This window comes from Hippopotamus amphibius, chromosome 1, assembly GCF_030028045.1.
Source record: "Hippopotamus amphibius kiboko isolate mHipAmp2 chromosome 1, mHipAmp2.hap2, whole genome shotgun sequence".
NCBI classification, from domain to species: Eukaryota; Metazoa; Chordata; class Mammalia; order Artiodactyla; family Hippopotamidae; genus Hippopotamus; species Hippopotamus amphibius.
Window position 1 is genome coordinate 162,313,233 of NC_080186.1, and position 12,676 is coordinate 162,325,908.

The following is a 12,676-nucleotide window of genomic DNA, read 5'->3' on the forward strand; positions in this document are numbered from 1 at the left end:
GTTATTATTCCATATGAGATATTCTATTTTCACTTTACTGATGAGGAAATCTAGAATTGGAAAGGTGATGCAACTTTTCTAAAATCACATTAGTGATACAGATGGGATTTGAACCTGGATCTTTGCTCTAAGCCTAGATTTGTCTTATTTATTTATTTATTGTCTGTGTTGGGTCTTTGCTGCTGCGCGCGGGCGTTCTCTAGTTGCAGCAAATGGGGGCTATTCTTTGTTGCAGTGTGCAGGCTTCTCATTGTGGTGGCTTCTCTTGTTGCAGAGCATGGGCTCTAGGTGGGTGGGCTTTAGTAGTTGTGGCATGCAGGCTCTAGAGTGAAGGCTCAGTGGTTGTGCTTAGTTGCTCCACAGCATGTGGGATCTTCCCAGACCAAGGATCAAACCCATGTCCCCTGCGTTGGCAGGCAGGTTCTTAACCACAGCACCACCAGGGAAGTCCCTAGATTTGTTTTGTTTTTTTTGTTTTGTTTTGTTTTTTAATCTCTTTATTGGAATATAATTGCTTTACACTCTTGTACCAGTTTTTGAGGTACACCAAAGTGAATCAGCTGTATTTATACATATATCCCCATATCCCCTCCCTCCTGTGACTTCCTCCCACCCTCCCTGTCGTGGCCCTCTAAAGCATCACCCATCATCGAGTTTATCTCCTTTTGTTATACAGCAACTTCCCACTAGCTATCTGTTTTACATTTGGTAGTGTACCTATGTCTGTGCTACTCTCTCACTTCATCCCAGCTTCCTCTTCGCCCCCCACCCTAGCCCCGTGTCCTCAAGTCCATTCTCTATATCTGTATCTCCACTCTTGCCCTGTCACTGGGTTCATCAGTACCATTTCTTCAGATTCCATATATATGAGTTTGTTCATATCTTGATTGATTAATTGATTGCTTAATCCCATTAATCCCTAGATGACAGGCTAGTATAGATCCCTAATGAACCTATTTCAGGAGTACACATCCTCCAGGTCTTTGTGTTTCACAGGTGATCAAGGCCACACGCTAGGGCACAGACAAGGTGAGGCCATCTTTCTCTCTGGGCAAGAAGATGAGTGTGCACAGCATCATCAGGCAGAATTACAAATGATTAAGCCTGAGGTGTGCCCCTCTCCCCACTGCACAGCATCTTCTCAGAGAGCATTTCAGGACAGTGGCAGAGTTTTCTTCTGTTATTAAGACGAAGAAATAATAATTGTCCTACTGAGAAATATTGCAAGGACTCATGAGAGAGCACATACCCCGTGTGTCCCCAGAGTGCCGTGGACAAGCCTGACGTCTAGGTTTGGACTGGGACTCTGGATGACACAGGCTGTGCACCAGGGGTTTCACCTTAGTATTTCCTCAGCCCCCATCGGACCAGTCAACCTCATCCTTATTTCCTGTCCTGAAGCTCTGCCTTTCTGTTTTTCTCCTCCACTGATTCAAACTCCCTTTTTAGCTCTTGTTGTTCTGATTCACCCGTGAGCAGGATTTCTGTGCATTTCCTTTTCTGTGCACACACACCCTGGTGCCTGCATTGCCTGCTGCATGGCCCCGTGCATCGCAGAGGACCCCACACTGAAAAGGGCCTGTGCTTGATTTAATGCTCTGCCCTCACCATCTTGAAATTCCTAATAGTTTTAGAACAAGGGTCCCACATTTCCACAAACATTATATAGTGAGTCCTGAGTGCCAGGGAAGGAGGAGGGCAGCTCCTGAATCTGAAGTGGGCAGCATTCTAATGAGCCCCCTGGCAAGGCTTGGCTGCCCACTCTGAGACCAGCTCCACCACCTCCTCATCGCCCCCCAGACACTTGCTCCGCTTGATTAGCTAAAATATGACCTCTGACCCTTGGCATATTGCCCACTTCGGTCACCCTGACTGAAAGTGTTTGGTTTCTGCAAATGCAATCACTTCCATTTCTGCAGTGCCCTCACCCCCCCACCCCCTGGCCTCCAAGATTTACGGAGGAGCAGCTGCTCCTGTCCCTCTGCACACAGACAGCTGACTTGCCTGCTGATTGGGAACATCCCAGTAATCCAAGTGCTAATGGTGTTTATTCAGTCCAGCCGGTTGAGCCCTGAACAAGGTTTATTCTCATTTATCTCATCAGAGGTGAGCTACGTCCTTAATATCCTTCTGTTGACTTTGAGCACACCAGCGCCACCGATGTCGCTGAGAGGCATGCCAGGCCCCTGCCCTTCTAACTCGCTCAAATCCCCAACTGTCAGGACCCCCATCTTCCAGCCAGCTAGACACTCCCTCCCCTACCCTCAGGCGTGGGCCACAGGGCTCCAGTCCTGAGTCTTTAGGCTACGAGAGGGATGAGGCCAGCACACATGTGCCTGAGGCATCTGGGCTGAATAAAAGCTGTGTTTTCTAAAGGGTCTGGTCTGGTCTCTTTGTGTAGCAAACCCACTATAATTGTAACCTTTCAGTCTCAATGTATTGGCTAACATCGTAGCACTCATTAGCTATTTTATCTTTAACGCAAGGTAGTTTTAGCTCTGCCTCACAGGTGAAGAAACTGAAGTGAAGGGACTTTCCCAAGGTCATCAGCCATTCTTTACAGGATTCTCACCAAGAGTTCTCCAAGCTCTGGCCCTTGCACATCCTGTAAACCTCACTCTGAGCTATTTTGGGCATTTCTTTCCCCAAAACATAGCAGTGAGCATTCACAGCCCAAGGCTGAGCTGCTTGGAGAGAGAGGTTCTGAGAGCACGTTGGTATCTGCCCCTCCAGGGCAGATTGCTTGAGAAAAGCCTTTCTCTGCTGTCCCTGCCTGGATGGACTGAGTGACATCTGGAAATGCTAGCCTGGTCTTTCCCACCCTCCTGCTGTGTTTCCTCAGCCCCTTGACTGTGCGGCACTAAAAGACTGTTTTCAGAAGGGTATTGTATGGAACCCCTGAAGTGTCCATAGAGCCACTGAAGCCCTGAAGCCTGGTTTAGGGCCTAGAGTTACATGGGTTCCCTCATTCAAGCTGGTCAGGCTGTGGGCTGAGGGCTGCCGAGGCTGCACTTGGCCACACTTAGCTCACATTTGACCCACGGTTCTGCTCTACCTACGCAGGTCTTCAGGACTCTGCTGCAGGTGAAAAAGTAGATTCATTGCCTTATGAAAGTGATTTTCACAAGTGGCAAAAGGCACCAGGCTTTCCTTTTTTTCTCTCTAGTTTACTTCTCCTGTGTTTGAATTCTATTCTTTTGCACTCTAAATGGGTTCCCTCCATGGGGATAGGATGGGTTGGGATGGGACCTGGCTGCCATTGGCATGGCTGTAGGTGCTCCTGGCTTACCTTGTAGAGAAGAGAACATCTCTGTCCTGACTCCAGTGTAGAAGACTGGAGGGCTCTGATTACCAGTCCTTGGCAACCCACTGAGGGCCTGGTGGTGGGAGATATGATGAGCCATCCCTGGGCCACAAGCCCTCCCTGGGGGGTCGGGATCTGTCCCCTCAGGACCACAAGGAGTGGGAGAGGCAGCCATCAGAGGAAGGGAGGAAAGGGGTGTCAGTGCCTGGTGAGGAAGAAAGGATGCTAGGCAGACACAGACACACACCACACAGCAGAGTCAGCCTGACCTGGGAGTGGTGGGCTCTGCCTGGTTCAGAGTCCCTCCAGCTCATCTCCCACCCCTGGGAGATGTCCTGAGGCAGTCCCTCTCTGTGTCTGCATGCCCTGGAAGTGCTTGTTTCCGACTCCCCAGTTTGCCTTATGTGTGTTGAGGAAGGAGAAGCAGGAGCAGGTTCCACTTGCTGGGCAGGACGGGGTCCTGTGTCTCCCCTCCTCCGTCGCAGCCTGACCTGCCCTTGTGTCAGGTGTCAGCTGCGCTTCTCAGCCCCCTTTTCTGTGATTCTTCAGGGCAGCCTTCCACTGAATGGTCTCCTTGCCTCTCTGAATACGCTCATGCTGTTCCCTGAGCACACATCTGTTTGTCTGGTGAGGCTGTCTTCCTTACTTGTATTCCAGTCTTCTGTAGTCTCTCTTCTTCCAGGCAGCCCTCCTGGCTTTTCCAGACCAGACTTTCCTATTCTTTCTCTGAACCCCCACAGACCTTAGGTTGAGAGCCACCTATTATGACTTAAAGTTACATAGCCATTCATTTATTCACTCTGAAACCTGTACGTAGAATATGGTGGTGTGGTGTCTCTCATATGTGTGGAGCCTTGCTTGTACAGTGTTGAGTGGCAGAAAACAAGCCGAGTGTCCCGAAGGATTTGTTCTGTACATGGGGCTTCTCTGAGCATGGCTCTAGATCTTTCCTAGGACAGTGCTATCTGGCTCTTTTCTAACCTACATTGAGGCTCCCATGGACAAAAATGCTGGGGAAGCCATATCTCTCCTTGGCTTTTGTCATCTTTTGTTTACTCCTGCTGGTTTATTCTTTCTCTGGAGAATCTTAGGGACTTGTCTACACAGTGTGTGCCCTCCCCTTTTGCCCCTGGTACTTTGTTTCTTGTTGTTTGTGCTTTGGTTCCCTTTGGGGTTCGACTCTTCTCTCCCCTCCCCCAGTACTGCCCAAGTTGGTGACAGGGCTGCTGCTCTGGGAGCTGCTTAGGCTGGGTCTCCTTGGAGGCCCCTGTGCTCCTGAGTTCTGAGCTTGTCTTCCGGCGTTGGCCAGGTGATTTGTCTCATCTCTGGGTCTTATTCTCAGCAGATCTGTAGACAAGGACGAAGCTTCCCACGCCGTCTTTGGAGGGCCTTGTCTGTGTCGCTCTGCGGACCCACTGGAGATGGAGCTCCTCGGTGCTGTTCCCTGAGGCTGATGTGATGTTGGGCCTCACAGCCCCCCTTCCTTGGGAGGCTGCGTTTGACATTTGTGTGAATTTCTCAGCGTGGTCGATTTCTTTTCCTAGACCCTGCCTGTTGTGGATGAGCGTTCCTCAGACACATGATGGCAGAGACAGCCCTAATTAGCTCACGCTTTGATGAAGCAGCTGCCTTTCTCAAGTTGGGGGAGCAGGGGGCACAGGAGAGGCTCAGCTCCAGACTCCCTGCATCCACTCCCACCTGCCTGTCTGAAGAGGAGCTGTCAGCCTTCTTCCCCAGGGACCCCAGCCCATCTCCAGGCTGCTCCTCAGGCACAAGTGAAGTTGCAGTGGGAAAGGCCAGCACCCACCCTGTGCATCTTTTCTGCAGAGAAGATGCAGGCACCTTCCATTTTGCAGCAGGAAAACTGGCTCTATGTGCTAAGTCTGCTTTAAACCTTGAAGCTGGTGCCTGGTAGGAGTAGAGGGTGGGCAGGCCATCAAGGACTCTGTTGGGCCCCATTACCGTTCCATCCGGCCAGCTTGTGTGGAGGGTCTGCTGTGTGCCAGGCGCTCTCCTGTGAGCAACAGTGTGCTCTCTCTCTCTCGTTACCCGCCTCCCCTTTTCTCTGGGTTTTGGACCAGGAATCGACTCTGTGTGAGTCTGTACTCTGCCTCACTCTCCAAGAGGCTCTGAGAGCCCCCTGCCAAGGTTGAGGGTTCAGAGAAACAGGTGCTCTTTGGGTTTCCAGGGTACTTTCTGGTGGCCATGCTAAGGTGAGGCAGCCAGAGCTCAGAAGAGACGGGGTGCCCTCTGTGTGCTTGCTGTCTGGGTGACAGTGACAGCCACTGTCTCACCTTTGGCCCAGCCCCTCCCCTTGCTTCTGGTCTCAGGCTTTGTACACGCCTGTCGCCTTTCTCCTCTGAGGCCTCATAAGCTGCTGATGAGGGAGTCTTGACTTCCTTGAGGGCCTAACTACACAGGCCCCTGTGCTTGGCACTCGCTCCTTAATTCATCATTAGTTTGATCTTAGCAAGGGGTTCCCATCCGTGTCCCCATCTGGCACCCTGTCCTAGAGGAGGGCTCACCCTCCAAGGCCCCCCATCCTTTCATTTAGGAGGGCTTTGCCTGAAATGTTTGTTTGAAGCTCATCACTCTTTCTCCAGCTCAGAACAGGGACTGGAGTTCCAGAGGCAGCTCTGGGTTTTGTGTGTTCCGGTGTTGCCCATTTGTTGGTTGACACAATCATGGTTGTACATATGTGTTGGTTCATTCACTGCCTATTGTCCAGGGCCCTATGCCACGGCAAACCATGTGCTGAGTGCTGAGATATAGGGACAATCACAGTAGCTGCTGTCACAGAGTGGAGAGTCCAACAGGCAGGCAGCTGGATTGGTCCTGTTTGGGGATCTACTCAGGGATTCAGAGGCTTCCTGGATCTTGTTGTTTCTTCCTGCCTTCCTCCCATAAGCGTTTACTCTGTGCTGTCCGTGTGCTCTACCCAGGAGAGAAGAGAGAGGAAGGGGTCCCTGGCCCTGGAGCTCTACACCCCGAGGGGGACAGATTGTTAGAGATTCCCCCAAAGTGTGATGCACCTGGGATAACGGAAGGGGGAAGCACGTAGGCTAGCTTGAAGAGCATGGAGGAAGGCTTTCCATAGGAGGGACACCAAATTAGCACCTTCAGCATCCTAGGGATCTTAAAATGATAGAGGTGATTTCAGTTCACAGATCATCCCAGTCCGTTGGCTGCTGGGGAGTGGACACTGGCCTGGGGCCCTTGGCCCTGTTGTCTGTGCCTGAGGCCATTGTCCCCAGGTGGACCTACACCAGTTTGTTTCTCTTTCCCCTGTAAGTTCTAGCTTGTCTGTAGTGGGAACCCGCGTGTACACCTTGTTCCTCTCCAGGGCTGGCCGCTGGGGTAGCAGCCCCCTTACTTGGGTTGGGCCCAGGGGCATACCCCCATGTTGGTGAGTAGGTGCAAAGTCATGCTTTCCTGTGCTTCCCACCTCCCCGACAGCAACCCAAAGGTCCAGGTGGAGGCCATTGAAGGGGGAGCCCTGCAGAAATTGCTGGTCATTCTGGCCACGGAGCAGCCTCTCACTGCAAAGAAGAAGGTGCGTTTCTGCTCCCTTTTTCCTGCCCAGACCCCAGCATACCTGTGGAACTTAAAAGGCGAGTGTCCCTTTCCAGGTTGTACACATCACCCGTGGGGGCCTGAGTGGTCGTCTGCTGGATGGCCTAGGAGGAGAGGTCTCCTTCACCTAAAGCAGCACAGCAGCATGTTAGGTGTCTGGAGGCCTGGGTTCAGCTCCCATGGTGCAGTCTCAGGTTCAACACCCTGGCTTCCTGCCCTGGGCCTCTGTTTGTCCACTGGGTGGTATGGAGCTGTCTGATGTCTCTCTGGGCTCTCACAGCCCTGGGTCCTGGGGTGAGCTATACCCAAGGGTGGAGGGTGGGGCCAGGAAGAATGGGGGCTGAGCTGGGGTAGTTGGGGCACCTCCGGGTGCCTGCCCCAAGGCCTGGTTTCTGTGGCCCCTCACCCATCTGGATCTGTGCCTCCCCAGGTCCTGTTTGCCCTGTGCTCCTTATTACGACACTTCCCCTATGCTCAGCAGCAGTTCCTGAAGCTGGGGGGGCTGCAGGTCCTGAGGAGTCTGGTCCAGGAGAAGGGCACGGAGGTGCTGGCCGTGCGCGTGGTCACCCTGCTCTACGACCTGGTCACTGAGAAGGTGAGTGCCCAGGCCTGCTCTGCCTCCCCATGCTTTGCTTTGTGTTTGTTTCTGGCCATTTGACCCTCCACCCTCCCCGTATCTTCCATCCATCCCTCCATCCTCATAGCTGAGCAAACATGTCAGTCCTGAGCTGGGCAGATAGGGATGCTGTGGAGCCCAGGATTTCTGAGACATCAGGGTGGATGTCCTGTGGGAAGTGACTGCTGAGCTAGAACCTGAGGGCTGGTGAGGAGTGGGAGGGGAAGAGGGGGCTCTGGCAGTGGTCAGGGCCAGGTTTGCAAGCACAGGAGTCAGCATGATGAGGGGTCAGTGTGACCGAAGGCCAGAAACAGCCAGGATCAGCCCTTCGTGAAATGGAAGGTCATTGGCTGAAACATAAGGTTGGGGGTGACCAGGAGCAGGTGGGATGGAGCAGCTGTGTCTGGAAGCGGTCACAGCAGCCAGGAGACTGAGGAGCCAGGGGCTGGAATGATGCTGAATCTTAAGAGTCTAGAAACCTGGAGGTGCCTCCTCTGGGAGCTTTGGCTCTGGGCAGGGTCTCAGACTGGCTGCCTTTGAGGGCCCCAGGGACCGCAGGGGCTTGCCCCCTGGGAGGAGACTTGGTGCCCAGCCCATTTTAGTCTTTGTGAGCCTGAAAAGTGTCTTAATTAAGAAGAGGGTGAAACTAGCCAGGCCTGATTCTTAATTCAGCTGCTGCAGAGAGCATTAGCAGGCTTTTCTCAGCTGCCTCTCTGAGACCACACTCCCCCTACAGCCGACTGCGGGTTAGTGAAGCAGGGCTGGGCAGTCGCTAGAACCACTGCTGAATGTTGGAGGCAGATGGGCCCAGCCCTTCCTCCCTGCCCCCTCGCCTGCTTTCTGCACTGCTCCCCCAGGCCTCAGGCTGAGGATCAGGGTTGTCTGTTGCTGCTTTTCTCTCCACCTATTGGCTTTTGTTTGTGTACACTCACTCTACCTGTTTGTCTCTTCTGTCCTGTCTTGTCTCTCAGTCTCTCCCTCTCCCTCTCTCCCCCTCTCTCTTCCTCCACCGCTCTAAGCTGCAGAAACCCGGTTTCTCAGAACAGCAGACAGCCATGTGCTGCTTACATCCAATTAATAATGCCTGGGCACAGTTGACATCCTGGGAGTGGGCCAGCAAGCCTGGGGAAGGACATGTACATAGGCTTGGCATTTCCCAGGAGAAGCCTATCACTTTCCCCTGGTGTCGTTGGTGTCTCTTTGCTGCCCCCAGCCCTGGTGTAGCAGGCACGGTGACTTTGTCTCATCCCCGGAGAGCTACCACTGGCAGTCTCACCAAGGCTACCCTGAGTCACCTGGCCCTAGGAGCTGGCCTTTGAGGCTTTGGAGGTGCTGTGAAGATCAGGGAGGGACTGGCGTCTCTCTGCAAACAGTATGGAGACAGCCATCCTTCTGCAGGAGGAAGACAGTGGAGGAGTTTCAGCCAGAGAGCATTAGAACAGATGGCAGCCATGCTCTGTGCTGGAGGCAGTCAGGGCTTCTTGTTCTTGTGGTTTCTCAGAGAGAATAAAGAACTAGCCAAACTGGGGATGGGTCCAGAGCTGCCTGAAGGTAGAGGTGTGACAGGTAGGGGGGTGCAGGGGGAGGCATGTACCTTGAGGGCATCATTGGTGTCGGGAGGTAGCAGTTGAACTGCAGAATTCCCGTGAGAGTGTGGACCCACCTCTCAGATTGTTAGGGTCCTTGGCTCACCGGCTCACCCCTTCCGTGGTCTGCCAGAGCCCAGGCATTTCTTCTTCTGTCCCTTGGCGGGCCCTCTGCTAAGAAACTGTGTCCTGACATCTGGACTCCTTCAGAACTGAGATGCCTGCCTGTGGTCATGGGCCCACATCCGCTCGTGCCTTCATGGAGCTGAAGGGCCATAGGGGTGACCCACCCGCCAGTTCCTTCCACAGGTGTTGACTGGGTGTCATCCCTGCCCGGTGCTGTGCCAGGCCCATGGTCCCTGCCCTCCTGGTGCATTCAGGCAGACATTTATTAGAGAATCTTCTAGAGCATATAGGCCGTGGAGTCTTGTGATCAGGGCCCTGACCTCTTCTGGGGAGTCAGGAGAGGTGCTGAGTGAGATCTGAGGGGTGAGTCAGGTTGACTGTGGACTCAGTGTCGGGTGAGAGGGTGCCTGGAAGTGGGAGCTGCACCTACGCAGGCCCTGGGGGAACCTATCAGGTGCTGGAGTGAGGGCATGTGTGAGGAGGCACCCAAGTGCAGGCAGAGGCAGATCCTGCAGAGCCTCGAAGTCTCAGGGAAGGGAGTCAGTCTTTATCATCAGAAATGCCAAGTTGTGAAGGGTTTGGGGCTGGGCTGCATTGTCTGCTGTCAGAGGACTGGAGGATGCAGGCTGGGAGTGGGAAGCAGGGGACTGCAAAAGTGCAGTGAGGAACAGGGCCCATGAAGCAGAGAGCTGGGAGGACTGGCATGTGTTTTGGAGGTGGAGCTGGCAGGACTTGGGAGTAGGTTAGGAAAGGACTACCAGGTCCTTCTCAGCCTTTTCTGTCCCAGGATGCTGACCCCCGCTCCTGCCCTGCTTCCTCTGCCAGCTCTGACAAGTGCCAAAGCTGTCAGGTGGTCCACTGTGGCACCTGATCTTTTTCTGGGCTTCCCTCTAGCCTGCCTTGTCATCTGAATGCCTAATCCTCCCCTGGAGTTAGGTCAGCGATTCCTTCTTTCTTCTTGCAAGTACATTTAGTACAAGCAGTATGGAGCATCTCTACCCACTGCTGACCCTCCATCTCTGCATAGCCTTCCTCTGACATTTGAAATAAGCCTGGTAGACTCCTGGTGGCTTGCCATGATTGTATAGTGGTTAGTACTCTGTGTTGTGAAATAAGTTGGTAACTTGTTAGGTTTCAGGTGTTTCCTTTCCTGCCTCTGGCAGCCTGGCAGGATTGGTTCCCCCCATATTCTGATGGGGCTGTGTTTCTGCACTTACCAGACACAGGCCACTCATGCGACTTCCTGCCCAAACTTTCCTCAACTCCCCAGGCCCTCCGCATAATGGCCAGGGACACCCAGGGCTTAGTGCATTCTGGGCCCCAACCTGACCCTTATGCTCCATTGACTGTAACAGCCTGCTAGTCTTCAAGCATGAGGTGGGCCAAGACCTGTCATCACAACCCTCCTGTGTGTGTGGACCCTCCACCCTTGTCCCCTTGGACAACTGCCACAAGCCTCTCAGGACTCAGAAATGCCAGCCTCCTCTGTTGCCCGTGCCCTGACTCCTCTGAGGGAGTGGATGTGTATTGTGGTGCTGCTGCTGCTGCTGCTGGTACAGCTGACGTTTGTAGATGGCAAAGCGTGCCCTGTTGGTGTGCTGTGTGTGCCGGGCACTGGCTGCATGTTCACGGTCCCCTTGAGTCCTCCCAACAGTCCTGAAGGGGTTATGTCCTCTCCTCCATGTAAGAGATGATGACATTGGGTCTAAGGCAGGCTAAGTGCCAGCCCAAGGTCATTTGGTCATTCAGCTGTCAGTGATGGAGCAGGAATCTGAGTCCAGACTATCTACCTCCACACTATCCTGCTGGATGAAATGTACCATGATATTTAGGAACCATTCTGTTAATTTTTATTCTTCTGCTAGATCCTGAGCTCCTTGAGGGCAGGGATTATGTCTCCATCTTGGGTTCTCCAGCACCTGGCACATTGCACAGTTGTTTTTGATGAGTGGATAGATGGACAGATGGGTAGACAGATGGGCTGGAGAGCATGTGTGAAGCTATGAGTCCAGCTGGGCTTCTCCCATGAAGGGCCTTTGAGGCCCGAGGGGAAGGAGGGAGAGGGTGCAGACTCATGGGTCAGCCACATGCCTTCGAGTCTGAAAGGCAGAGCTGACTGCTCTCTGTGTGTTCTCTCCCCTTCCCACACCCTGGCCCTTGGCCGTGTGGATGGCAGATGTTTGCTGAAGAGGAGGCTGAGCTGACGCGGGAGACGTCCCCAGAGAAGCTGCAGCAGTATCGCCAAGTGCACCTCCTGCCAGGCCTTCGGGAACAGGGCTGGTGTGAGATCACTGCCCACCTCCTGGCACTGCCAGAGCACGATGCCCGTGAAAAGGTGCTGCAGACGCTGGGTGCCCTCCTGGCCACCTGCCGGGACCACTACCACCAGGACCTGCAGCTCAACAGGACACTGGTCACTCTGCAGGCTGAGTACCAGGCACTGGCCGCCCTGGAGCTCCAGGATGGCGAGGATGACGGCTACTTCCGGGAACTCCTGGGCTCCATCAACAGCTTGCTGAAGGAGCTGAGATGAGGCTGCCCCCGACCTTGGGACTGGGGTGCTGCTAGTGAGGTTGAGGGGCAGCAGCTTGGGTGGGCTCTTCAGGGGATACCAGGCAGGAGGGAGGCCTTCCCTACCGGGGCCTGGGCAACATCTGGGCAGTGCTGGCTTGGCCATTAAATGGAGGCATGAAGGCCGTTGTCTGTCTGTCTGCTGCGTGTCTGTGCACACTGGGCACAGTGCTTTGCTGGTGGTTGGGTGATAGGCCCCTGAGGTCACTTAGTGATGTGCCAGGTGGTCAGTCCAGGGCATCCAGTAACAGGCCTCGTGGGAAGGGTCTGGGCCCAGGAGTTGGAAAATCCCAGCTGGGACCCAGCTCTTTACCACCCAGTGGCTCTGTGACTTTGGGAAGTCACTTAACTTCCCTGAGAGTGTTTCCTCATCTGTCAAAGGGAAATGCTATTAAATGAGAGCAAACATGCGGAAAGCACTACACCAGTGCCTGGCATGATGCTTGTCCCTCCTCACCCAGCTCTGCAGGGAGGCCTGGGGAGTCATCTCACTGCCCCTCTCCCCTGTGCCTGCCTAGTAGTCTCAAGGCCACTGGCACTGGCAGAAGCCTGGGGGCATCTCCACACTCGGGGATGTGGTGTCCACCCAGGCAGCTGATGGGCGAGGCCGGAGCTCTTGGTGCTGGGGCCTCAGTGGTGGGACTGGGCTTTGGTGCACTCTGGAGGCCTTTGGGTGTAGGCGTCACACTGGGAGAGGAATAATCTCACTGAAGCTGGTAGTGGGAGCCCAGGTCTTCTGGGCCCACCTGATGGAGCAGAGGTGCCTCTCTGTGCTTTTGTCCCTCTCCTGTGTCTGTGTTGATCTGTGCCAAGCTGGAGGAGGTGGCCTTGGAGGCAGGGGCAGCCGAGCCTGACAAGTCACGGCCCCCCACCCCAGAGAGGCTGAGTGCCAGGCTGGGA

At 54.1% G+C, this 12,676-nt stretch overlaps 1 protein-coding gene across 3 annotated transcripts in view; it reads left to right on the plus strand.

Moving 5' to 3' along the window:
• Window positions 1–11,902, plus strand: part of SIL1 (SIL1 nucleotide exchange factor) — a 265,775-nt gene extending 253,873 nt beyond the window's left edge. For all 3 annotated transcript variants that reach the window (XM_057734010.1, XM_057734011.1, XM_057734009.1), the window contains exons 8-10: window positions 6,761–6,857; window positions 7,308–7,472; window positions 11,382–11,902. In XM_057734010.1, coding sequence (XP_057589993.1) covers window positions 6,761–6,857; window positions 7,308–7,472; window positions 11,382–11,738 — 619 coding nt within the window. In that variant the 3' untranslated portion in view covers window positions 11,739–11,902. The remainder of the gene's footprint in view (window positions 1–6,760; window positions 6,858–7,307; window positions 7,473–11,381) is intronic.
• Window positions 11,903–12,676: the final 774 nt, after the last annotated feature.